This window comes from Mirounga leonina, unplaced genomic scaffold (genome assembly GCF_011800145.1).
Source record: "Mirounga leonina isolate KUSES-001 unplaced genomic scaffold, KU_Mleo_1.0 Mir_91, whole genome shotgun sequence".
Lineage (NCBI taxonomy): Eukaryota > Metazoa > Chordata > Mammalia > Carnivora > Phocidae > Mirounga > Mirounga leonina.
Window position 1 is genome coordinate 7,364,033 of NW_023270839.1, and position 26,389 is coordinate 7,390,421.

A 26,389-nucleotide genomic window follows, 5' to 3' on the forward strand; every position below is an offset into this window, starting at 1 on the left:
GAGTGTGAGCCCGCCTCGCCGCCGGGCGTGCGAGTGTCTGGGCCGAGCGCTGGCACTCGGGCGACGCAGCCCAACCGCCACGCTCTCGGAGGCCTCCGGCGCCAGCCTGCCTCCTGGCGCCAACTTGGGCGAGTTTGAAGAGGGGCGAACGTCTCGGTGCTCGCTCGCCCCACCCCCTCGCAGCTGGGCCGCCGCAGGGCCCCGGGCCGCCCGACCACAGCCCTGGGAGCACCGCTCTCCGCCGCGGCCCCCGGCTGGGGAGGGTTGGCGCCTGAACTCGCCCGTCCAGCCCAACCGCCCCGGCGGCTTCTCCCAGCCCTCGGGGCCGTCCTGAGCGGCTGGCGAGGCGTCGAGCGCGGCCCCAGCTCCCGCCTCCTCGCCTGCCCCGGCCCTGGGAGGGAGCTTTCGGCCCATGCGGACCCGGGGTCCCCCCGCGGCCTAGGCCAGGCAGCTCCAGGGGCCCAGCCAACCCCGTGGCCCCCGGGACGGCACGGAGCGCACGCCCTTGGATGAGGTCCCGCAGCGACGCCCCGGCCCGGCCCGCCCCGCTCCTCCTCCTGCCCAGCCAAGCTGCCTCCCATTTGGGGAGTTTTGTGGGTTTTCTTTCTCCTCCTCCAACCTCCGCGGAGGCCACGACTCAGGCGCCGCAGCCGGGGGCCGCCTCCATGGTGCGGGGCGACCGCTGCTGAAGTCAGCGAAAGCGAGCCTGGCCTGGAGCGGGCCGCGCGGGAGGCCAAGGCCATGGCCATAGCCACGTCGGTGAGTCCACCAGGGAGAGGAGGCCGCGGGCCATAGGCCTCCACGGTCTGCCCTGCACTCCTGTCACTTTTATTTCTGCCTTCTCTTTGTCTTTCTCCCTGGGCCCTTTCTTCTCCGAGAGGCTGTGTCCTCCACCCCCCCAACCCCACTTTTGTTTCCCTCTCTCCCTCTCACTCCCCTTCCCTAGCTGCTTCTGGGTCTAGGTTCCCCCTCTCCCCTCCTCCTCCCCATTTTCCTCTTTTTCTTTCTAGAGGCTGCCCCTGGATGGAGGGGAGGGGGCAAGCCTAGCCCGAGTCCTATCTGCTGTTTTAGGGGCGGGAACAGATGGCCACCGGTGGTTGGCAGGGGCTTGTGATTGGGAGGCAAGTAAAAGGTTGGGGGGGGGGGGGGGGGGGGCCGCTGAAAGAACGGAGGTGGCTCCAGGAAAATGGGAGAGGTCAAAGAAGCCCTTCTCTGGAGGAAGGATGGAGAAAAGGGGGGGAAATAGAGCAAAAGAGGGAGATCGGGAGGGGAGAGAGAGAAAATAGAGGGAGGAGGAGAGGTGATGTCAGCCAGCCTCTGGCCACTTTCTGGGGACTGGGGACAAAGGGAGGAGACAGCTGGCATGATGGGACGGTGGGAGGAGGCCTCCCAGAGAGCCTCCCAGAGGTGCCCACTGCCACCCCCCAGTTAAGGCAGCCACTCCCTCGCAAGTCAGCCGGGCCCCTGAGGAGCGGGTAGGGCAGAGGTGGCCACACCCATCATCAATCAGTCCATCAGTAGCTCTGGCCTGGGTTTCTGAAGTCGTGAGGCCCAGAGGTTTGGCCCCATTGGACAGAATTCAAACCTTAACACAAGGAGGAGCTCTCCACAGCCCCACCTCTGCTTTCTGCCCAGCACGCCTTATGGTGTGAATCCAAACAACTCTGTCCCCTTTCCACCCTTCCCTAGACCCTGTGATTCCCGGGGAAAGCAAGGCTGCTGCCTGCTTTCTGACCCCCTCCAAATGGGTACTCTGGGAAGGAGGACTGTGAGGCTGGAAAGGCGAGAAGCATGGCTCCTGACATCCTCCCATACCCCTCAAGGATGAGTTCAGTTTTCACTCCTTCTCAGACCAAACTCCTTTTAGCTCCTCAATCTGTATGATGGTGAGAAGACCTTAACTCAGAGCCTGGAGAGGGGGAGGTCCTGAAAACAGTAGCTCAGGGCTAGCTGGTCAGCTGGTCTGCTTTGCAGTCCCAGGAGGTAGATTTTTCTTTTTACCTAGAGGTGGGGAGTGGCATTTACGCTAATCAAACTCACAGGGTCCTAATAACAGCTAATAGTTTTTGAGCATATACTGGCCCTGTGCTGGTCCTAAGCTTTATCTCGGTTTGTCCTGGTTGTTTGATGCATTATCTCCTCCAGTCCTCGCCACAACCCTGTGAGGATAGTGCTGTTATTATCCGGAAATGGATATTTGGATATGGACATGGAATTCTACAAAGGAGGAAACCGAAGGCTTGGGAAGTTCAAACAACCTGCCCAAAGTCACCCAGTTAGAAAGGGACAGAGCCAGGACTCAACCCGGGGTCTGTCTGCCTCAGAACTGTGCTCTTCACCCCCTGCCTAATCCAAAACACTAATTTCTAATTTACAATTAGAAAGAAGAGTGCTGAGCTAACCAGGAATTTGTGCCATCTGGTTAGCATGTTTTCTTTCTGTGGGATAATATCCTTTAGAAGCCAAAATATAATCAGAAAATGGTTTGATCTGGAACCAGGCAAGAGGAAAAGTCAGTTTGTTGTTAAAATCACCCAGCCATGAGGGCTGGACCACCTCTCCATGCAGGGAAATGCCAGTCAAGAGAAACATGCACTCCTGCTGGCTGAGCAGGGCCTCCTTCTGTCCAGGGTCTGGGGGCCAAATGCACCCCTGCCAGAGATCTTTAGCTTGAGACGTTTTACTGAATTAGGCCACATGGATTCCCTACTCCGGTGATGCCTAACTACCCGCTCTCCGCCACCACTGCTTGGGGTCCTGCCCGCAGGCATGGTCACTTCGCAAGCATAAGCCAACCAAAATATATTTCGATACTGTGAGTGGTGTAAGCTTGATTCTACCGAAGGACAACACGAGACCGGAGCCCTGTGAGGGGTGAATAGCAAAGGAAAGTCGGGTATAATGAAGACTTCGTATGTGCTTGAGTCATGTTTGAGTCATGGACTCTACTTAACCAAGAGGTTAAGTTACTAGTAGAAGAAGAAAAAAGTAGAACCTCATGTTTGTGATTGTGGAGAAGCAGTAGGGGGTGATTGAGAGTGCTGGCTCTGGAGTCAAACAGCCTGGGGTTCAAGTCACCTCCACCAGCGGCACCAGCCCTCTGTTGTGGGCAGAGTCCTACCCTATCTGTCCCAGCCTCCTTTTCAAATGGGGATATTGATGGCTCCTTCCTCATAAGGATGTTTTGAGATTAAATGAGATGAGATGATTAGTGTGAAGACTTGCACCAGGTCTGGATCCATAATTTGCACTTGGTATCTGTGACTTACCACCTGAGCAGGTGGCTCTCAGAGCAACAAAGCTTAGATGTCCCTGCCAGACAGGCCTGGAAACAGGCTGATAAATGTTTGCTCTTGGTTGGTCTGCCAGGCCCTGCTCCACACACACGCGCACACACGCACACACACACACGCACACACAGTAGAGTGTATACTCTTTCTCCTCTCCAGGGTAACGTCGGCTTCCTCTGATAGAACCTTATTTGCTGAGACTGAGAACAAAACAGTTGCTTCAGTTTCTGTTTTCTTCCTTTTTATGCCCGGGCACTGTCTGGGCTGGGTTTTTCCCAGTCTCTCTCAGACTGATGGGTCTCTGCTGCCACTCAATCTAATTCTGCTTGTGGGGGATGCTGAGTGGGAAACAGGGAAGGTGAAGGAGATTCTCTGGCAGACCTTAGCAGGGCTTTCTCATGTACACAGAGCTTTGGAGGAAATTCATTCAACACATGTTCATTGAGACCTGATTCCAGGTGAAGCCCTTTCACAGGGGCCAGGAATATAGCAGTCCCTGTTTTCCCAGAGCTTACAGGGTAAGGGAAGAGATAGATAATAAGAAACGAAATTGGCAAATAGTATGAAGTATGATGAAGGAAACAATGGTGGAGACAGACCCAGAGTGGGGTAGGGAGAAGAGTGCAGAAAAGACCTCTTTGAGAAGGAGAGACTTAAGCAGAAGTGAAGGATGCAAAAGGGCCAGTCAGGTGATGAGTCAGGGCAAGAGCATTCTGGGTCAAGGAAACCACAAGTACAAAGGCCCTGAAGCGGGAAAGAATTTCTCTAGTTCAAGGAATAGAAGGAAAGAGGAAGAGTACAGGGATGAAGCTGGAGACAAGGCAGGACCCAGTCAAAAAGAGCTGAGTCAGTTCAGATTTGTAGCTTGAGGGAAATGGGGAGCTCTCTGATATTTCTGAGCAAGGGACCTGATGACCTGATATGTGTGTGAGACCCCTCTCCCCACTCCCGCCTCACCCACCAGGCCCAGCTGGCCCGGGCACTCTACGACAACACCGCTGAGTCCCCCCAGGAGCTGTCCTTCCGCCGAGGGGACGTTCTACGGGTACTGCAGAGGGAGGGCGCCGGTGGGCTGGACGGCTGGTGCCTCTGCTCTCTACATGGCCAGCAGGGCATTGTGCCCGCCAACAGAGTGAAGCTCCTTCCTGCTGGCCCGGCACCCCAGCCCAGCGTCACCCAGGTGCCCCCAGCCCAGCCTGGCTCACCACATCCAGCCCCAGAGCACAGCAATGAGGACCAGGAGGTGAGAGCTGGAGCCCTTCCCACCCCAAGCCGGAAGAGCCCCGTTGCACTCTGCTGGTACCTGCAGCAAGGTGGGGCAGGGCGATCCCTGAGACAGTCGCTCTTCACGGACCCGGTGCTGGGTGAAACCTGTCTGCCACCCTTCCTGAGCTCTTATCCCATTGGCATGGGGGGGAGTTGGAAGGGGTGTTAGCTCCTCTATGGCATATATTAGCTGCTTCTCTTGTCCCCACTCCTGACCCACCCATCTGTCTTGACCCCCCAGGTATATGTGGTGCCACCCCCAGCTCGGCCCTGTCCTACCTTAGGACCTCCGGCTGGACCCTGCCCGCCCTCCCCTGATCCCATCTACAAGGTCCCCAGAGGGAGTGGGGCCCAGCTGGCTGCCCCTGGAGACACCGTGGAGGTGAGGGCTAGACATCCATGTGTATGTTGGGCAGGGAACAGAGGGCTCTCAGTGGGCGTCCACTGCGGAGTCAGGATAACCGATGGCTCTGCTCCCTCTCCAGGTCTACGACGTGCCCCCCACTGCCGTCCGAGTTCCCTCCAGTGGACCCTATGACTCCCCTGCCTCCTGCACCCGCCCTCTGGCCCGGGTTGCCCCACAACCCCCTGGAGAGGATGAAGCTCCCTATGATGTGCCTTTGACCCCAAAGCTACCGTCAGACCTGGAACCGGATCTTGAGTGGGAGGGAGGCCGGGAACCCGAGCCCCCCCTCTATGCTGCCCCCTCCAACTTGAAACGGGCCTCAGCCCTGCTCAATCTATACGAAGCGCCGGAGGAACTGCTAGCAGATGGGGAAGGTGGAGGCACCGATGAGGGCATTTACGATGTGCCCCTGCTGGGGCCAGAGGCACCCCCTTCTCCAGAGCCCCCAGGAGCCTCAGCCTCCAATGACCTGGACACCTTGGCCCTGCTTCTGGCCAGAAGCCCCCCACTCCCACACAGGCCCCGCTTGCCCTCAGCCGAGAGCCTGTCCCGCCGCCCTCTGCCTGCTCTGCCTGTCCCTGAGGCCCCCAGCCCTTCCCCTGCTCCCTCTCCTGCTCCAGGCCGGAAAGGCAGTATCCAGGATCGACCTCTACCCCCACCCCCACCTCGCCTGCCTGGCTATGGGGGCCCCAAGGTTGAGGGGGACCAAGAGGGTGAGGAGGTAGAGGACGATCCAACAGGACACCACAATGAGTATGAGGGCATCCCGATGGCTGAGGAGTACGATTATGTCCACCTGAAGGTGAGCTCCCCTCCCACCAGAAATGCCCCCCAAGATAACCAGAGGGACGAGTGAAGAGGCCTGGGGCCAGAGGGACCCCCCTCTCTTCCCTCCTCCCTTCCTCCACTGGCCCTGCACCCTATGGCCTGGGACCCCAGTGCTTGGTCCCACCACTTGTACTGGTGCCACACTCTTAAACCCAGCCTGGGGTCCCCAAGCCATCTGATCTGCCACCAGAACTCTCCCAGACCTGGAGTCAAGGGCCTGCAACCTCTGATGGCTGTAGAGACCTGGGGAAGAAAGGGGGAGGGGGAAGGGGCAGGAACACAGCAGCAGAGGGGTGGGGGACACCTGCCCTGCTCCTCCACCCCTGCTCTGAGACCCTGGTCCCTCCCACAGGGCATGGATAAAGCTCAGGGATCTAGGTCCCTGGATAAAGCCTTCCCAGGGGATCCTGAACTGCCGGAGAGGGGGTCACCGGAGCAGCAGGTAACCCTGTGGGGACGGTGCTAGAGAAGGGGGACAGGAAGGAGGAACAGGAACTTGGAGGAAGCAGCAAGGGAGAGAGATTAGGGTGGGGGTAAGAACTCAGGCAGCCAGAGCTGGGGTAGAGAGAAGCGAGAATTCAGCAGGAAGGACTGGAACCTGGAAAAGGATATCAGGAATTCAGAAAGAGGGGAAAGAATGTGTTGGAGAGGAATCAGTAAACCAAGCAGCCAAGGAAGCAGAGAGAATTTTGGGCTGGGCCAGGTGACTTCTGAAGCTCCTTCCAACTGTGAATTCCTGGGTTCCTAAGAGACGGGGCTTCTAATCCCAGCTCCACCAGTAAGAAGCCAGGGGCCCTGAAGTCACCAGTTAATCTCTCTGGGCCTCAGGAAAGCGAGGTGGTCTCCCTGACTGTCTAGAATGGTCCTAAGCATAGCTACCATTTATCAGGCAGATGCCAAGTGCGGACCCTGTGCTAAGCACATCGCACAGGTCAGCACTAATCACAGCCACAGTCAGTACTGGTACAGTGCTCACCGTGTGCAACGTTCTGTTCTAAGCCCTCTCCGCATGCTGCGGCATTCACCGCCCCGCAGCCTTGGGAGGCAGGCGCTAGAACGGCACTATCCAATATGGTGGCCACTAGCCACATGCGGCTACTGCGCACTTGAAATGTAGCTAGTCTGAACTGAAAGGCACTGTAAGTATAAAACAAACGCACACCAGGTTTTGCACTTAGAATGAAAAGAAACGTCAGTCATTTTTATATTGATTACATGTTGAAATTACAACAATTTTTATATCTGGAGTTAGAAAAAAAAATCTTTCTTTTTACTTTTCTCAACATGGCTACTAGAGAAATTTTGATTACACACGTGGTTCACATTATGTTGATACTGGACAGCATAAAATGGGCCAGATGCCCCATTTTAGAGATAAGGAACCAAGTTCAGAGACTAGTTTGAATCCAGATTGATCTGACATCAGCTCCTCCGGGCACTTTCCTGGCCCTGGCTATGAGAATTTAAATGTTCTGGTGGGCAGGGGGAGGAGCTTGGGTAAAAAGGAGGGAATGAAGGGAAGGAATGAGGACCCGAGGAAGGGAAGGAGGGAGGAAAGCCCTGCCGGAGTAGCAGCACTGGAGCGTGCCCACCAACCACTCCTCTTGCCGCCAGGAGGCCCCATCCCCAGGGGAGCTGCTGGATCTGCCCACCGGAGACCTACAGCTCCTGCACTTCTACGCAGGCCAGTGCCAGAGCCACTACTCCGCACTGCAGGCGGCCGTGGCGGCCCTCATGTCCAGCACCCAGGCCAAGCAGCCCCCACGCCTCTTCGTGCCCCATGGCAAGCGGGTGGTGGTGGCCGCTCACCGCCTGGTGTTTGTTGGGGACACTCTGGGTCGGCTGGCGGCGTCCGCCCCTCTGCGAGCGCGGGTCGGGGCTGCAGGTACAGCGCTGGGCCAGGCACTGCGGGCCACGGTGCTGGCTGTCAAGGGGGCTGCCCTGGGCTACCCGTCCCACCCTGCGGCCCGAGAGATGGCGCAGCGTGTGGCGGAGTTGGCAGGGCAGGCCTTGCAGTTCACCTCTCTGCTCTCCAGCCTGGCCCCCTGAGGGCCCCCTCGGGGCCCTGCTCCGCCCCTCTCCTGCCTGCCGAAGCTCCCTTTTGGGCCTTGGGCGGCCAGAGGGCTCCATTTTAGGGACCGGGAGAGGTGGGGGCGTCTTTCCCCTTCCGGTCATCTCAGTCTCTCACAGAGATGTCCCTCCCCCTCCCGCAGCTTTTTGTACGAGCCATTTTGTATAAATTATTTATATTTAATATTATTCCCTGTTTTGTCAGAGGCAGGTGCCAGGCCCTTTGGGGCAGGGAGGAACTGGACTCGTTTCTCTCAGCCTAGGGTGGAGGTTCTTGGTCACTGCACTGCCCCCCACCTCTGGAAATGGCCCCACAGAGAAGCAGGTGGCTGAAGCCTGGGGCCACCCGGAGCCCCTTTCTTGTCCTGGTTCTTGGCTCTAGAACATCAGCACCTCACTGTTGGTCGAGAGTGAGGGCAGGACATTGACCGCCCAAAATGTGGAGATCTGGGAGAGGCCCGACGGCTCCTCCCCACGGGAGGCAGGACAGAGCTGGGCCTCAGTAAGCCCTGCTGTCTGGTTCTCTGCCTCTGCTTCTTGGGTGCTTGGGGGAGGAGCTGGGCCTGGTGGCCCTTGGCCAAACCGACAGGACACACATGTGGGCAGGATGTCCTTAGGTTTGGGGGGAGATTTTGCTGTTATTTTCAGTAACTATTCATTCGGCGGGTTTCAGCTCCCAAGATGTGCCAAGCACAGTTCTGAAGGTACACTGTGGGATGGACATAATTGCGTCAGTTAAAATAAGTAAATAAAAAAAAAATACCTGCCACAGATTCAACAGTTGCTGGTAATGGAAATAAACAGGGTGATGTGAGGGACTAACTGGATGAGGGAAAGGCCATTGAAGGAGACTTTGGACAGGATGGTGGGGAGGTGATATCTAAGCTGAGGCCCCAGGGATGAGAGCACCAAGAAGAGTCTGAGAACTAGCATTCCCAGAAGGCAGACAGATTACTGACTGGGTGGGGGCCTTTCCTTCAAGACTTCACTGTCACACAATGTCATTAGAGAGGTGCACATGTGGAGAGAGGTTGGCCTCACGTGAGCCTTGAAAGATGCCATGCTGAAGAGATCACCCCAGTGAAGGCCTATCCTCAGCTTGGCGCCACAGGACAGCTCTGGCCAACTGGACAGTGCTGCTGGCTGGCCTGGGTGCCCTCTCCCTTAGGTTAACGCAAGAAGGTCTGGCCCCTTCAGCCTCCCTTCCCAGGCCTCCTGCTGACCATCCTTCTAGACACACCTTTTAGAGGAGCCAAGGAGCCAAGTGAATGCAATGTGCTGTTAGTCCATAGTCCTTAAGCACTGGTGAAATTGACAAGCCATGACTTAGATGGGAGATCACTCTAGCCACTTACCACAGGGAAGAAGTCCAAGCCACATATCCATTGCTTCCGTTGTACTTTCCCCAGATGACACCTTGGCACTGTGACTGGATTAGAGGCACCCTGAACTTCAGTCACAGTCTGAGTCTCTTGGCCCCCCTCTATGCCTTTGCCTTCTCCATTTTGGGTTCCTTCTTTCTCATTTCACTCTCCAAGAAAACTCACCTCCAGACTCTGGGGTCACCCAAATTCACCCTTGTGTGTTGAAGACTTATAACAGGGCTATCCTCCATCATCTCCCAGAAAGAATGTCAAGAGATCAACCTGGAAATAGAGTCAGAGGTTTCAGTGCAAGTCCCAGATCTGCCATGCACCTATGTGTCTGCAGGTAAATCCCGTCAGTCCCTCTGAGTCCTGGCTTTACCTTTTTGTTTTGTTTTGTTTTGTTTTATTTATTTATTTTTAAGACTTTATTCGGTTGACAGAGCGGCAGGCAGAGGCAGAGGGAGAAGCAGACTCCCTGCTGAGCAGGGAGCTGGATGCGGGACTCCATCCAGGGACTCCAGGATCATGACCTGAGCCAAAGGCAGTCGCTTAACCAACTGAGCCACCCAGGCGCCCCCCCCCCCCGGCTTTACCTTTAATAGGAGGATGATCATAATGGTCTCACGGGGTTGTGAGGCCGTAACAAGATAATGCATGTGAGTGGCCCAGTGCCACATAAAGTTAAGGGATTATATTACAATTTCAGGACAGACACAAGGACAATTGGATCCCCAAGCAATGTTGGCTGTGACCGCACCAAAGTAAATCCTAAAGAGATACCGAAATGAGTCGGGGTAAAGGAGCAGTGGGAAGCTGCTTAATGTATTAGAAGAGTTCCCATATTTGGAAAATTTCTGAACAGAGGAGACAAATTGGAAGTGTGTGGTTCAGTAGAGAGAAGAGGCAATGGACTTCCTGGTTGAGACTAACAGCACACTCCTTTCTAGCCCTTAACCTTGGACTGGAGAATACAGTATGTATTAGGTATTAAATATCTTAGAGAAGTGTGTTTCTAACTTGAGTGTACATATACCTGGGGATCTGGTTAAAAGGGAGATAATGATTCAAGGGCTTGGATTCTGCATTTCTAACAAGCTCCCAGATGACGTGGGAGTACTGTTCTGTAAATCACACTTTGAGTAGCAAGTCTAGGGGTTAGGGTAGGCTTCTCTGAGGCAGATATGCTTCAGCTGATAGCTGAAGGATGAGAACTTGACTAGGAGAGGAGAAGCCCTCAGGCATAAAGACCAACTTGTGCAAGGGCCCTGTGGCATTGGAAAAACTGAAAGAAGGCCCGTACGATGAGTGCAGTCTGGGGAGAGAAGTGAGGTGAAGCACCAGGGAGCATGGGATCAAGCATGCAGGAGCATGTATGAGGCTTCTGGAATATTAGTATTTACCTTGTTGGCGAGGAGGAGACATTGAAGGCTGTTAAGCAGGAAAGGGACACGAACAGATCTACATTTTGAAAAAAATCACTCCACCTGCACTAGAAATAAGGCTAGGGGAAGTGGGTGGAAACGATGTGGATGCAGAACACCAGTTAGGAGGCTTAAGCAGTCTGGGCAGCAGGTAGCTTGACTAACGGTGGTAGAGATGTAGAGAAACAGAGTAAGAACTACACAGGAAGTAAAATGGACAGCATTTTGTAAAGGATTTGACATGAGGGTAAGGAGGAGGCCTTGTAAGGGCTGTCACCTGAGCACCTGGCCACAGTTGAGTGCTGACGGTACCATTCACTGGGGGAAAGAAGCACTAGAGAACAACCACGTTACAGGGGGAAGGGCATGAGTTTGGTCTTGGACGTATTGAGTTTGAGGTCCCTGTGAGTCACACAAGGTTAAGAGGATGAATAAGTGGTGGCTTCATAGGTCTGGGGCTCAGAAGCGAGGTGGGAGCTGGAGATGTAGATCTGGAGATCAGGTTTGTACTGTTTATATCAGGGGTGAATGAGGCTGTGGACATGGGTGAGATTTCAAGGTGGGAAAGAACAGTGAAATGAGAGGTGGACCCAGGACCAAGCCTCAGGATCGCAGACACAATGATGGTGAAAAAGAGGAGGAGGAGCCTGCCTGGAGAAAAGAGGAGCAAGAGAAAGAAAACGAGGAGTGTATGAGACTTAGCAACCAAAAAAGGAAGTGTTTAGAGGAAGTGATGTTGAGAAATGACAAGACAGGGTGGTCTTGTAGAGGACCGCAACCAGGGCTGTTTACAGGGTCCAGCCCAGTCCTCCATGCACATACCCTGAACTGTAGTTGCCAGTATACACGGCTGTCTCCCAAGTAAGCTACTTCAAGGTGGTCTTGTCCATCCTGTCATCCCCCAAAGCCTAGCACAAGGCCAGGCACATAACAGACGCTTAATAAATTTTACTGAGGAATCAGTGGATGGGTGGAAAGATGGCTGGACAGCTGGATGAATGAATGATGAGGAAGAATTGGAAGCAAAGGACTTTCTGGCAACTGCCTGGGTAGCTACTATCCTTCAGCTTTCTTTCCTTTTTACCGCAATGGCCCGCAGACCCAGGGAACAGAGACAGAGCCCCTGGGCCCTAGCCCCCCTTCCTCCCTCTGACGAAGAGTCTGGACCGAAGGTTCTGCTGACGTGGGAAGGGGGAGGAGAGTCTGGAGGAAGGGGAGGGGAAATCAGCACAGAGATCGCAGAGACGAAGGAGGTGCCCGCGGCTGCAGAGCTGCAGAGCGGGGTCTCTCCGGCCTCTGTGTCCGGGCATCGGGCCCCCTACTAGGCCAGAGGACAGCGCATCCTTTCGGTGCAGGCCGGCAGGGCCCCTGCGGTCGGCAAGCTGGCTCCCCGGGTGGCCACCGGGACCCCCGAGCCCAATGGCGGGGGCGGCAGCAAAATCGACAGCACTGTAGAGATCACCCCCAGCCCCAACGGAGTAAGTGCCTGCGCCCTGGGGGCTACGCCATCATCCCCCCCCCCCCGCCCCCCGCAGCCGCCAAGCGGCATCTTCCTCCCGAGCACCCCCCGCCCCTGACCGCCTTCCTCGCGCCCGCCCTCTTCCCTTGCTCTGCGTCTTTCTCTGCTTCTCCGCTTCACCCCTCTCCCCCCCACCCCCCCAGCAGGTCGGGACTCTCGGAGATGCGGTGCCCACGGAGCAGCTGCAGGGTGAGCGGGAGCGCGAGCGCGAGCGGGAGGGGGAGGGCGACGCGGGCGGCGACGGAATGGGCAGCAGCCTGTCGCTGGCCGTGCCCCCCGGCCCCCTCAGCTTTGAAGCGCTGCTCGCCCAGGTGGGGGCGCTGGGCGGCGGCCAGCAGCTGCAGCTCGGCCTCTGCTGCCTGCCCGTGCTCTTCGTGGCGCTGGGCATGGCCTCAGACCCCATCTTCACCCTGGCGCCCCCACTGCATTGCCACTACGGGGGCTTTGCCCCCAATGCGTCTGGCTGGGAGCAGCCCCCCAACGCCAGCGGCGTCAGCGTCGCCAGCGCGGCCCTAGCAGCCAGCGCCGCCAGCCGCGTCGCCACCAGTACGGACCCGTCGTGCAGCGGCTTCGCCCCGCCGGACTTCAACCATTGTCTCAAGGACTGGGACTATAATGGGTTGCCGGTACTCACCACCAACGCCATCGGCCAGGTGAGACGGCCTGCTAGGCCGCGGGTCTGGGGGCGGGCCCAGAGCGGGGAGCACGGAGCCTCACGCGGCTATATCCCTCTCACATTCCCAGTGGGATCTAGTGTGTGACCTGGGCTGGCAGGTGATCCTGGAGCAGATCCTCTTCATCCTGGGCTTTGCCTCTGGCTACCTGTTCCTGGGCTACCCCGCGGACAGGTGAGGGCTGCAGTGGGGACAGGGCAAGTAGAGAGGAGGGGATGCTAGGGTGGTTAGCATAGACAGGTGGCCTTTGCACGAGGTGGAAGAGGATTCACTGGACTCTGCAGTCTTCTGGACTTCTGTTCAATGATATGCAGCCCCAGCCCTGTCTCAACTTCACTCCCCATCAAGAAGTACTCCTTCCATACCTCTTCTGCACAAGGGAATAATATACCACCCATTCCCCCATCCCCATATCCATGGATCAAGGGCTCATCTTCAAAGACAATAGCCCCATCCCAACTGACCAAAAACCCTGCCTCCACAGATCAAAAGTCCTAGCTCCTCCTCTATTGTCCCTGTCACCACTAACCACCTCCCTCTCTATCTTCATAGATTAATAGACTCATCTCCAGTAATAACCCCATCTACATGACAGGTTTCATCTCAATGGCCTTATTCCTACAGATCATTATGTTAATTCCTAAATATCAACAGCCACATTCTCACTGACCTGTGTAGTTCAACTCTACAAATGACTCCACCCTTATGGGTCAGCAGTCCAGCCCCCATGGATCAATAACCACAATAGCACCCCCCCCCCGAGATTAATAGTCCCATCCTCATGGATCTTCAGTGCTCTTAGATCCTCTCAGATCAAAAGCCCAATTTGCATGAATCAATGGCCTCATCTCAAAGATCAACAGCTTATTCCCACCAACCAATAGCTCTTCCCAGGGATCAAAACTCCCAATTCCTCTGATTCTTGACACCATCCACTGACCAGGTGTTCCATCTCCACTGACCATCCTCATGGATTATTAGATTCATCTCCACCCATCTACAGTCCCATCCAAATGGATTCATAGCTCAACTCCCATGGATCAAACGCAATCCAACATTCAATAATCCCTAAAATCAATACCTATCTTCACTGCCCAATAGCCACACACCCATTAGGCAAATGTTCCTAAACCCACAGGTCAACAACCCATTCTCATGCATTAGTGGTCTCATTCCCACAGACCAGTAGCATCATTCTTATGGAATAATACCCTCATTCCTAAATACCAATAATTCAGTCTCCTAAATTCAGTAGCCTTGGCCTCATTAACCAATAAGTTCATCTCCATGGGAAAATGAAGCTTCACTCTCAGAGATCAGTCCCCCTTCCCAATGATCAGTGACCCCTATCTTCATCCCCATAATTCAGTGGTTTTGTTTTGTTTTTGTTTTTTTAAGATTTTTATTTATTTGACAGAGAGAGACACAGTAAGAGAGGGAACACAAGCAGGGGGAATGGGAGAGGGAGAAGCAGGCTTCCTGCTGAGCAGGGAGCCTGATGTGGGGCTCGAACCCCAGGACCCTGGGATCATGACTTGAGCTGAAGGCAAACACTTAACAACTGAGCCACCCAGGCACCCCAGATCAGTGGTCTTATCCCCAAAGATCAATAGTCCAGCCTCCAAGGATCAGTAGCCCTGTCCTCATTGACTCATAGTCAGTGACCAATAGTCTCAGCTTCCCTAATCTGTGAACCCCTGCTTACTGATTATCCCCACGAATCATACCCCCATAGATTCATTCCCCATTGACCAACAGCCCCATCCACCCAAGGACTAATGTCCCCATCTCATGAATCAATGGCCTCAATCCCAAAGATATTTGTCCAGTCTTCAAAGATTAATGATCATGCCCATTGATCAATAGTTTACCCCACGGATTAATAAATAGTTATATTCCCATGGATCATTGGATCTTCTGGCAAGTGACCTCATCCCCACTGACCATCTTTATGGATTAATTGACCCATGAACCAACTCATGGAACAATGGCCTCATCCCCCAAAATCAATGATTCAGTTCTCTAAGATCAATAGCTACATCTTCACAAATATTATCCTCATGCATAAGTCGCCAATGACCTCGTCTACACAGATCTATAGTTCCAACCCCATATATCAATGACTTCATCTCCTTTGACCAGTCTGAGCAAGGCAAGCTCTATCCCCATTGGCTAATAGCTCTATTCCCAAGGATCAATTGTTCCATGTCCCTTAAGCAGTATCTAATCTCCTTCAATGGTAGGTTTCACTTCCATGCTCTCATCTCTGACCGACAGGCCCATCCACAAGTCAATCCCCTGCAGATCCATAGCTACGCCCCAGTGCCCAGAACCCAGACATTGCTTATCCATGGTCCCCATCCCTTCCCATCTTCTCTAGCCTCAGTCCAACTTTTTATCCCAGGGCCTCATCCTCACACTTCCAGCTTTGAAGCCGGCAGCCTGGCCCCACCCAGCAACTCCTCTTCCAGGGAGTCTGGGTGACCAGAGGCCCTCCTCCCTTTCCAGGTTCGGCCGTCGAGGGATTGTGCTGCTGACCTTGGGGCTGGTGGGCCCCTGTGGAGTGGGAGGGGCTGCTGCAGGCTCCTCCACAGGTGTCATGGCCCTCCGATTCCTCCTGGGCTTTCTACTTGCCGGAGTTGACCTTGGTGTCTACCTGATGCGTGAGTGGCAGCTTCCCAGATGTCCTTCCCTTGAGGCTCCTGCCTGCCTGTCTGCATCCCCAGGCTGTTCCAACTGCCCCTAGGGTCCCCTCAGTCCCTTCTTAGCCCCAAATTTCAGCTGTCCAGGATCTCAGCTGTCTTTTTGCCCTAGCCTTTGAAGGATCCAGGGCCTTTGCTTCTCTCCACACCCCTCCTCCTTAGCACCCCCCCCACACACACACAAATCTTGGTGCCTTATTTAAAAATGAAATCCTGATAGCTGTATGCCCTTGGATAAGGGTTGATATGAAGGTCAAATAAGAGGTCTGATGTGAAAGGGCCTGTAAAATAGGAATGAACACTCACCAGGGACTCTGGCCCTTGAGCCCTCCCAGGTTTGAGTAGGAGAGGAGAGAGGACTGAACAGTCTCTCCACTCTTTGCCACTCAGAGGTTAGTCTGTGGGAGGTGATGGCTGCGGCCTCCACTCGGGGTCTAACCTCATTCTCTGTCCTCCCTCCCTCTCTCCTCTCTCCCATTCCTCCTTCCTCCCTGGCGTCTCCTCCTGTATCTCTAGGCCTGGAGCTGTGCGACCCAACCCAGAGGCTTCGGGTGGCCCTGGCAGGGGAGTTGGTGGGGGTGGGGGGGCACTTCCTGTTCCTGGGCCTGGCCCTTGTCTCTAAGGACTGGCGATTTCTGCAGCGAATGATCACCGCTCCCTGCATCCTCTTCCTGTTTTATGGGTTAGTATCATCCTCCACCTGTTGTCTGGCCATCCCCACCTCTATCTCTAGCCTGGCTCTAGCCTGGAGACCCTTCCTCTTCTCCACTACCCCTTGTCCAGACCTGCCCCAGCCCCGGCCCCTCAGAGGTGGGAGTTTCCCACCCCTGGATCAGGAGATGGGAGACCTCAGAGTGCACCCCCACCCCCACCCCATCCCTAGCTGGCCTGGTCTATTTCTGGAGTCTGCAAGGTGGCTAATAGTGAAGCGACAGATTGAGGAGGCCCAATCCGTGCTGAGGATCCTGGCTGAGCGGAACCGGCCCCATGGGCAGATGCTGGGAGAAGAGGCGCAGGAGGCCCTGCAGGGTAAGAGACAGGGGTCCCTATAGGTGATACCTCACATGCACACGCTAGTATCCTCTCCATGGTTATAGCTGTGCCACCTCCCAGGGTCCCCCCCACCCACGTGGGAGGACCCTGGATTCTCAGCTGTTTCTTCTAACAGACAGCTCCTCTCTCTTTCCCAAAGACCTGGAGAACACCTGCCCTCTCCCTGCAACATCCTCCTTTTCCTTCGCTTCCCTCCTCAACTACCGCAACATCTGGAAAAATCTGCTTATCCTGGGCTTCACCAAGTGAGCCTGGGTATCTGAGCCAAGGGCCAGGCCAGTAGCTGGAATGGGGGCTGGCTGGGTGGGGAAGGCCTGAGGACCCCTGCAGAGGGCAGCCAGGGCAGTGGAAGGCTGTGCATGGGGATTCAGACACTGCTGTTTGCTTTACCCCTCTTCTCACAGCTTTATTGCCCACGCCATTCGCCACTGCTACCAGCCTGTGGGAGGAGGAGGGAGCCCATCGGACTTCTACCTGTGCTCCCTGCTAGCCAGCGGCACAGCAGCCCTGGCCTGTGTCTTCCTGGGGGTCACCGTGGACCGATTTGGCCGCCGGGGCATTCTGCTACTCTCGATGACCCTCACAGGCATTGCGTCCTTGGTCCTGCTGGGCCTGTGGGATTGTGAGCATCCTCCCTTCCCCACAGTGTGGGCTGAGCAAAGGAACCCCAGCAGAGGTGCCTCAGACAGGCTCAGCCACTGCTTCTGGCACAGTCCCCCCAAGACCAGACCAGACCCTGCCCAGACCTTCCACAGTCCTCCCCGTGGCCACACAACCCTGTCTGTTCTCCCAATCAATTAGTGGATGCCCAGAGCCCACCCGGCTAGAGCCATGGGATCAGAGAGCCAAGGGGATGATGCCAGGGCCTAGGCCAAGCATGATCTCACCTCCATTCACATCCTCCCTCTTGGTACTCCAGATCTGAACGAGGCTGCCATCACCACCTTCTCTGTCCTTGGCCTCTTCTCCTCCCAAGCTGCTGGCATCCTCAGCACCCTCCTTGCTGCTGAAGTCATCCCTACCACTGTCCGGTGAGAGCAGTGCTGCTCCGGCTGAGGAAGGGCCTGAGGGAGGGAGGGAAGGCTTCTGGAGAAAGGCTAGGGCGAGGCCCACAGCTAGAGGCTGAGTGCCTCCTCCGTCTCTACCAGGGGCCGAGGCCTGGGCCTGATCATGGCCCTGGGGGCTCTTGGAGGGCTGAGTGGCCCAGCGCAGCGCCTCCACATGGGCCATGGAGCCTTCCTGCAGCATGTGGTACTGGCAGCCTGTGCCCTCCTCTGCATCCTCAGCATCATGCTTCTGCCGGAGACCAAGCGCAAGCTCCTGCCCGAGGTGCTCCGGGATGGGGAGCTGTGCCGCCGGCCCTCCCTGCTGCGGCAGCCACCCCCTAACCGCTGTGACCATGTCCCACTGCTCGCCACCCCCAACCCTGCCCTCTGAGTGGCCTCTGAGCACCCTGGCAGGAGGCTGGCTCGTACTGAAAGGTGGCGTAAGGCCCTGGCAAGCAGGTTGGGAGGACTGAGTGAGGAAGACAGGGCTGCCCAGAAGGCTCAGAGGCACCTCACGCCAGCCATCAAGGAGGGCTCAGAGGGCTGTCCCCACCCCCATCTCCTCCCTGCTGCTTTGTGTTCACTTCCTTGGCAAGAGTCAGGGGACAGGGAGTGAGCTCCACAGTGTAACCACTAGGTCTGGGCTCCATCCTGTGCCCAAAGACATCCTCCCAGACCTCATTCTTTCTTGCTCTATCATTCTGTTTCAATAAAGACATTTTGAATAAATGAGCATACCATAGCCTGGACTTCCCTCCCTTCTGTTGTCCTGTCTCTTGGGGGAAGCTTTCTTTGAGTGGAACCAAAATCAGTAACAATCTCCCTCCCCACCTTCCTGTGCCTTGCCTCTCTGTTAACTTACACACAGCCACCACCCTTTATGGATGGCTTGCTATGCTGCTAAGACTGGGGCTAGGCACTTCACAAACTCCACTCAACCATTTAGTCCTTCCAACACCCCAAGGTCGGTGTTTGGATCAACTAGAAGTTTTTTTATTGTTGCAAGCAATAAAAACTGACCATAATGAACTTAAACAAAAAGGGGAATTTATTAGAGGGATGTGGTGGGGAGCTCACAGAACAGACGGAGAAGCAGAACTAGTCATAAAAGGTCAGGAACCAGAGAGGCCCCCTCTCCAGGGAGTAGGAACCAGGGCCTCACCTGGATGAATGACCTCCCGTGGGATTCCATCTTTGGATCATCCCACTGATGATTCATTTCCAGACAGCAAATGACCGGCTAGCTTGAGTAACATGCCTGCATCCCTACCCATATTACTGACAACTGGGAAGATGGAAAGCCACAACTGAGTGCTGTTAGCAGAAGTAGGATTGGATGTTGTGCAGGTAACAATGGATGCCCACTATAGTAGTCTTCTTTTACAGGTAAGAAAACTGATACTCAGAGAGACTCAGTAACTTGGTCAAGGTTACAAAGCTAATGAGTGACAGAGCTAGGACACAGATCCTGAAGCTAGAGCTCTTCATTGATGCACACTGTGGCCACCTTCCCAACTCCTTCCAATCTTTAGGCACTACCCGTGGAAGCGAGGAGTGAGTTTCGGAGCACCCCAGGAGTTGGCCATAGGAGACTATTACTTTTCCCTCAGTGCCAGGGTCTGGCTGGCTCTCAGACTAGCCCTGGCCTGGCTTTACCACTTTGGGTGGATCTCTTTACCTCCAACTCCCTTCAAGGGTTGCTCTGAAACAAGATCATGTATTACAAATGCCTCTTAAATTACCCCACTAAGTGATCAGCTCCTTGAGGGCAGGAACTTTAAAACACCAAAGCCTGACACGATAGATGTTCAGAAAGTTATTAATGTGTTCATTCTTTCAGCAAATGTTTCCTGTGACCGGTACCATCCTGGATATTTAGGGCTTAGGCCATCCTTCAAGGACCTTACAAATCCATCTAATACTAGGAATATTAATGAGGAGGAAGAGAGGCCAGTGGTCTGGAGCACCAAACAGCTGCATCCTGAAGCAGGTGAGACTTCACTCAGAGAGGCAGGAAGTCCTCTGGCAAGGGCTTAGGAGAAGAGTACAGTGCTTTCAACCCAAAGGTTATAGGGAGAGCAAAGGCCTGAAGGTAGGAAAGGGTGAGGTGGTCCTGGAGAGGAGGATTCTTAGGGAAACTAGTCTTGAGGCCAGCCTCTTTCGGAAAAGGGAGGCCCGTTCTCCATAGGTTCCTGTAGCACCAGTGTCCTCTCTCCTTACCCTCTGCCGATCCATGTCTGAGGGCCAAAGCTCTATGCGCTAAGCCATGCTGCAGGACTCTCAATACTAACCATGGTCCTGGAGAACTCGTAAGAACCTTTCTCATTTAATCTTCACAGCCCTCTGAAGTGGGTATTATTTTTATCCTATTTAACTACTGAGACATGGAAATGAGAAGGATCTGCCATTAAATGGCCGAGCCAGGACTCAAACCCGGGCCTTCTGGTTGCACTTTCAACTCTACCAGTTCCTTCAGTTATGTACTCTGTATCATACATTCTGTAAAACAAGATCTGTGAACAATGTAACTAATTCCAGTGTTCACTGTTTAGCTTGGGATAGACAATGATAAAACAAGAGATCATATTCACTACTGTCTCCAGAGATTTGGTGAAAACCAACACAATGGTAGATAAAGAAAGCTCTTGTAAGATTTTTGGAAGATCCCCTGTAAAGCCAAGGAGTTATTTATATGCTAATGACACCATCCAATACATACTGTGAGGAATGGTGTCAAAGGGGCATTCCAGTAAACCCATTCTTTGCACCCCACTGGAAGAAGATTCAGGGGAAAAAAGTAAAAACTCTCAGAAAGTTAGAGCAGCTCCTGTAGAAGGGTAGGTGAAAGAGAATAAGATTCTCTGACTTCAACAAAGAGGTGAAGGCAAAGAAAATGAAAGCATTCGAGAAGCATCAGTGAAGCACAGGAAGATACAGTCCCTTATCCCTAAGCAATTCATAGTCTAGGTCAAAAGGGTCAGCGTGTATAGCTAAAACAACTGGCATCTCGTTCTAAAATTCACCAACCACATATGTCACTTGACCCTCATCAATAACCCCATGAGAAACAGTTCTCATTTTTTAGGTTTTTACAAATGGGGAGACGGAGGTTTGGAAAGGTAACTTATTCAAGGTTATGTGACTGTTAAGTAATCAAAGTAGCCAGATCCAGAGAACTGAGAGTCTGCAGTCTTCTTACTGCATGCCAGATAGAAAATAGTTCTAAGCACCATGAAAGTATTACTTATCCTGTAATCAGTTTAGAAGATACCCCAGGAACTGGAGATAGCTTTCCAGGCAAGTAAGGAAATGATTACTTTCATGAACATGAAACAGATTTTAGAAATGTTTTAGTTGGATTCACAACTATGAGCCATAGTGGATTATTGAGGGGGAATATATTCTATATTAAAAGAATATATGGGGTACATTTCTAACCTTAAGTTACATGAAATGACATGAAGGCCACTCTGATTCCTCTCATCCGGTCAACCTTGCCTGGCCACCCCGGAACCAATTTCTGCTGATGATCCACAACTGTCTGGTGCTGCCTCAGTGCTGGGGGAAGGGCCGTGGTCCTTCCCTGCGAGAGTTCCAAACACTGTGAGACTAATACTTACAATCCTATATGGAAAATGCAGAGAAATGTAAAAAGTGTTGCAGTGGCTCTGCGGAAGGAAGGATCTATTCTTTTGGAGACAGTCAAGGAAAGCTTGTCAGATATTTGGACTGGAACAGTTCAAAGCCCAGAGGTATGACAGAATATGAACGGTGTGCAGAGAGAACATGAAGTTTTTAAACAACCATGGAATAGAGGGAGACTGAAAAAACCCACAGCTAATCCTATTTATCATGACCAACTGAAAGCTTTTCCCCAAAGATCAGGAATAAGACAAAGATGTCTGCTCTCACCGCTTCTGTTCAACATTGTACTGGAGGTTCTAGCCAGGGAAATGGGGCAAGAAAATGAAAAAAAAAAAAAAAAAGACACCTGGAATATAAGGACTATGTAAAACTATATTTGCAGATGGCATGATCTTGTATATATAGAATCCTAAGGACTAGACACACAAAAAAAACTTAGAACTAAACAAACAAGTTCAATAGTTACTAAACTTAAAATTAAACTTGTAGGATACAAGATCAATGTACAAAATCAACGGAACCTCTACCCAAAGCAATGAACAACCTGAAAGCAAAATTAAGAAAACTCCATTTAATATAGCAAAAAAACAACACTTAGGAATAAACGTACTAAAAGAAGCATTAAGGGGCGCCTGGGTGGCTCAGTCGTTAAGCGTCTGCCTTCGGCTCAGGTCATGATCCCAGGGTCCTGGGATCGAGTCCCGCTTCGGGCTCCCTGCTCCGCGGGAAGCCTGCTTCTCCCTCCCCCACGCCCCCTTCTTGTGTTCCCTCTCTCGCTGTGTCTCTCTCTCTGTCGAATAAATAAATAAAATCTTTAAAAAAACAAAAAAAAGCAGCAGCATTAAGACACTCACTGAAAACTACAAAACACTGTTGAAAGAAATTAAAGAAGACTTAAATAGACATACCACTTCCACAGTTTGGAAGACTTAATATTGTTACAATGGCAATCCTCCCCAAATTGTTCTACAAATTCAATGTAATCCCTATTAAAATCCTGGCTTTCTTTTTTGCAGAAACTGACAAGGCGGATTCTGAAATTCATATAAAATGTACAAGACCCAGAAGAGCCAAACAATCTTGAAAAAGAGCAAACTTGGAGGCTTCATACTTCCCACTTCCAAAACTTATCACAAAGTTACAGTGATGAACACAGTGTAGTACTGGCACAGGACAGCTACACAGATCAATGCAGCAGAACTGAGACTCCAGAAATAAACCTATACATTCATGGTTAATTCATTTTCATTTTCTTTTTTTTTTAAGATTTTATTTGACACAGAGAGAGACAGCGAGAGCAGGAACACAAGCAGGGGGAGTGGGAGAGGGAGAGGGAGAAGCAGGTTCCCGCCGAGCAGGGAGCCCAATGCGGGACTGGATCCCAGGACCCCGGGATCATGACCTGAGCCGAAGGCAGACGCTTAATGACTGAGCCACCCAGGCACCCAATTAATTCATTTTCAACAAGGGTGCCAACACCATTTAATAAGGAAAAGAACGGTTTTTTAAACAAATGGTGCTTAGACAAATGCATATCTGCATACAGAAGAATGAAGTAGCCCTCTCCTTCACACCACACACAACAGTTCATTCAAAATGTATCAAAGACCTAAATATAAGGGCTAAATTATAAAACTTTTAGGAGAAAACAGGGGCACCTGGGTGGCTTAGTTGGCTAAGTGGCTGCCTTTGGCTCAAGTCATGATCTCAGGGTCTGGAGATCGAGCTCCACGTCAGGCTCCCTGCTCAGTGGGGAGTCTGCTTCTCCCTCTCCCTCTGCTGTTCCCCCTGCTTGTGCTCGCTCACGCTCTCACTCAAATAAATGAAATCTTAAAAACAAAAACTTTTAGGAGAAAACATAGGCACAAATCTTCATGACTTTTGTGCTTCAAAGGATACTATCAAGAAAAGTGAAAAAGCAACCTACAAAGTGGGAGAAAATACTTGCAAATTATATATATAAGCATCTAGTTTTCAGCATATAGAAAGAACTCTTACAACTCATCAATAAAAAGACAAATAAGCCAATTAAAAAGTGGGCAAAGAATCCAAACACGTTTCTTCAAAGAAGATATACAGATGGCTAGTAAGCACGAGAAAAGATGCTCAACATCGTTAATCATTAGGGAAATGCAAATAAAAAACAGGAGATACCACTTCATACCCACTAGGATGGCTGTAATCAAAAAGATGGGACAGTAATGAGTTTGATGAGGATGTGGAGAAACTGGAACCCTCATTCACACTGCTGGTAGAAACATCAAATGATGCAGCTGTTTTCAAATACAGCCCAGCAGTTCCTCAAAAGCTTAAACATGGTTTATTACCTGATAACCTAGCAATTACACTCCTAGGTATATACCTAAGAAAAATGAAAAGGTATGTTTACAGAAAATCATGTAGCTTGTAGCAGCACTGTCCCTAATAATAAAAAAAAAAGAAAAAGAAAAAAGAAAAAAGGAATAAATGTCCATCAACTCATGGATAATCAAAATGTGATCAGTCGAAACAAGATACTACCCAGCTATGAAAAGAAATGAAGTACTGATACATGCTACAACATGGAATCTTCAAAACATGATGCTAAGTGAAGGAAGCCAGACACAAAGGCCACATATTGTATGACCCCATTTATATGAAATATCCAGAACAGGCATAGTCAGAGAAACAGAAATTAATAGTTGCTAGGGGGAGGGAAAATTAGGAGTGCTTTCTAATGGATATAGGGTTCCATGGGGGTTATGAAAATGCTCTAAAATTAGGTAATGGTGATAATGTGTATATATATATATTATATATATATTATATATATATATTAACCATCACCATATAAATGTTACACTAAATACCACTGAATTGTACACTTAAAAAGTAAATTTTTATGGTATGTGAACTATATCTAACAGAGCCTATATAGCTTTCAGTGGGAGGCAAGTCAGAGTTATGGCAAACTGACACTCTGCTTCAGCAAATTAAAATTAAAGTTCTCCTACTGATTCGTCTTTAACAAATGCTAGCACCCGGAATAGTGCCCAGCACTTGGTAAATAGTAAATGACTGTTGAATCAGTGATTACCACAAGCACAAATAAAGAGAAAGAAGCATGAAAAATTAGCATTAGCAGAGTTCAAAGAGGTTTTAAAATTAGATCATGATTTAAGAAAGGCTACTCATTTCAACCATATAGAAGAACAACCATTTTTGGGGGGGAAAAAAAAAAAAAGGTTTGAAAAAAAACAGCAACCATTTTTCTCTATTGCTGATGTCAGGTTGGGCAAATCCTATCTGAAAAAGTTCTGGGTTGTCTTCGTTCGTTTTGTATCAGTCATAGTCCCTCTAAAGATCTCTAACTCACTCTCACTCCAGAGAAATCTTGTAGACAGGCTCCCCCAAATCTCTTAAACACTTCCCTCCCCCATAATTCCAGTGAGACTAAGTTCATTCCAATCTCTTGGTTAAGAGGTGGCTCATCAGGAGTGATTGACCAAAAAATAAGCAATCCTTCCCAAGGAAAGCAACTTTCCTTCCATGCCACTCCCCCTAAAATCACTAAGATACAAGAAAAATTAGACCAGGTAAGGAGGGAAATCTGTTTCTTGTGAGGATAGGAACCAGCAGGTCCAGGATAAAGGGAACTCCCAAGGGGAATTAACACCTTCTGAGCACCTACTAAGTTGGCACAATCCATGCCCTCAAGGAGCTTGCAGTCTAGTGGGGAAACAAAGATGTAGTTATTTTAATTATAAAACCATGAAGTGCTAAACAAGATAGGAACAATCTACCCTGAGAGCATAAGTGATTCATTCATGATTAGGGAATGAAGGTTTCTGGCTTTGGTGCTTGGCTTTATACCTTGGCTTACACCTTATGATTCTGACAGAATAGATGTAATGACTACAGCACGATCAATATGGGAAAATAAAATTCAACTAGAACACACAGGGCAGGGGGCGCCTGGGTGGCTCAGTTGGTTAAGCGACTGCCTTCAGCTCAGGTCATGATCCTGGAGTCCCGGGATCGAGTCCCGCATCAGGTTCCCTGCTCGGCAGGGAGTCTGCTTCTCCCGCTGACCCTCCCCCCTCTCATGCTCTATCTCATTCTCTCTCAAATAAATGAATTAAATCTTTAAAAAAAAAAAAAAGAACACACAGGGCATCAGATGTAGAGCAAGATGTGGCAGCGAAACTTAAACAGGATCAAATTGGGAAAGGGCTTAGTTCCACACCTAAGTACATTGCAATTATTGGTGGTAGAACAGGGGCCTTTCTGGCAACATCAATACAGTTTGGAGGCACACATCTACCAGGAGCCCACTTAAAGACAGGGAGTTGCTCAAGCAGTTAAAACAGAATGGAGAGAATGTGCAGGATGTTGAGAATTGACTGGACTACAAAATTAAAAACGAAGTGTCAAAAAAATGACATTCACCCTGTCCAAGATCCAATTTATAGGGATTTTTTAGATAGCCATTTAGTGCCCCCTGGTGGATAGAAGAAACCTTCCCAGCTTCAAGGCATTCACACTTCCCAGCATTAAGATGTTCCACCTTGTTCTAGCCAAGTTGATATTGAAACTATCCAGACTCCTCCTAATCAGCCTCTGCAGAAATCTCCACATTCAGATTACAAGGCACTATTCTAGTTGAATCTAGTTAGAGGACAGATAGATCCCGGAATGCTTAACAAATGATGCAACAGGAGACAGAATACACGAGCAAATGCTAAAGTGGTCAACACTGACCTGAGAATTCAGAATACAAAGCCATTTGAGAAGTGGGGTAAGGCTTCATGGATATATAGGTCCCTCATTTCTTTAACCTAAGATTACTGAAGAGAGCACCTAGGTCAGAGGCAACCATAAAATATCCTGTGAACAGAAATGAGTGGTACAATAAAATATATAAAGGTTTTGATATTTAGAAATCCTGTAAGTGGGTGCCTGGGTGGCTCAGATGGTTAGGCCTCTGCCATCAGCTCGGGTCATGATCCCAGGGTCCTGGGATAGAGTCCTGCATCAGGCTCCCTGCTCAGAGGGAAGCCTGCTTCTCCCTCTGCCCCTCTCTCTCTCATGAATAAATGAACTCAAAAAAAAAAAAAAAAAAC

At 51.5% G+C, this 26,389-nt stretch overlaps 2 protein-coding genes across 5 annotated transcripts; both read left to right on the forward strand.

Moving 5' to 3' along the window:
- On the forward strand, nucleotides 1-9,673 carry EFS (embryonal Fyn-associated substrate). 2 transcript variants are annotated; one of them, XM_034993690.1, is made up of 7 exons: nucleotides 1-759; nucleotides 4,255-4,533; nucleotides 4,798-4,938; nucleotides 5,042-5,764; nucleotides 6,143-6,232; nucleotides 7,405-7,675; nucleotides 9,486-9,673. In XM_034993690.1, exons 1-7 carry the CDS (start codon nucleotides 742-744, stop codon nucleotides 9,572-9,574), a joined length of 1,611 nt encoding a protein of 536 aa, XP_034849581.1. In that variant the 5' UTR covers nucleotides 1-741; the 3' UTR covers nucleotides 9,575-9,673. The 2 variants fall into 2 exon arrangements, with proteins under 2 accessions (XP_034849581.1, XP_034849580.1); XM_034993689.1 differs by having other exon boundaries at nucleotides 7,405-9,574.
- A 130-nt stretch (nucleotides 9,674-9,803) lies between these two features.
- SLC22A17 (solute carrier family 22 member 17) lies at nucleotides 9,804-18,374 on the forward strand. Of its 3 annotated transcripts, none has more exons than XM_034993691.1 (10): nucleotides 9,815-12,126; nucleotides 12,311-12,820; nucleotides 12,912-13,015; nucleotides 15,350-15,504; nucleotides 16,060-16,225; nucleotides 16,427-16,572; nucleotides 16,736-16,841; nucleotides 17,001-17,218; nucleotides 17,516-17,627; nucleotides 17,745-18,374. In XM_034993691.1, exons 2-10 carry the CDS (start codon nucleotides 12,413-12,415, stop codon nucleotides 18,031-18,033), a joined length of 1,704 nt encoding a protein of 567 aa, XP_034849582.1. In that variant the 5' UTR covers nucleotides 9,815-12,126; nucleotides 12,311-12,412; the 3' UTR covers nucleotides 18,034-18,374. The 3 variants fall into 3 exon arrangements, with proteins under 3 accessions (XP_034849585.1, XP_034849582.1, XP_034849583.1); XM_034993692.1 differs by having other exon boundaries at nucleotides 12,314-12,820; XM_034993694.1 differs by lacking the exons at nucleotides 16,736-16,841; nucleotides 17,001-17,218 and having other exon boundaries at nucleotides 9,804-12,126.
- The last annotated feature ends 8,015 nt before the right edge of the window (nucleotides 18,375-26,389 follow it).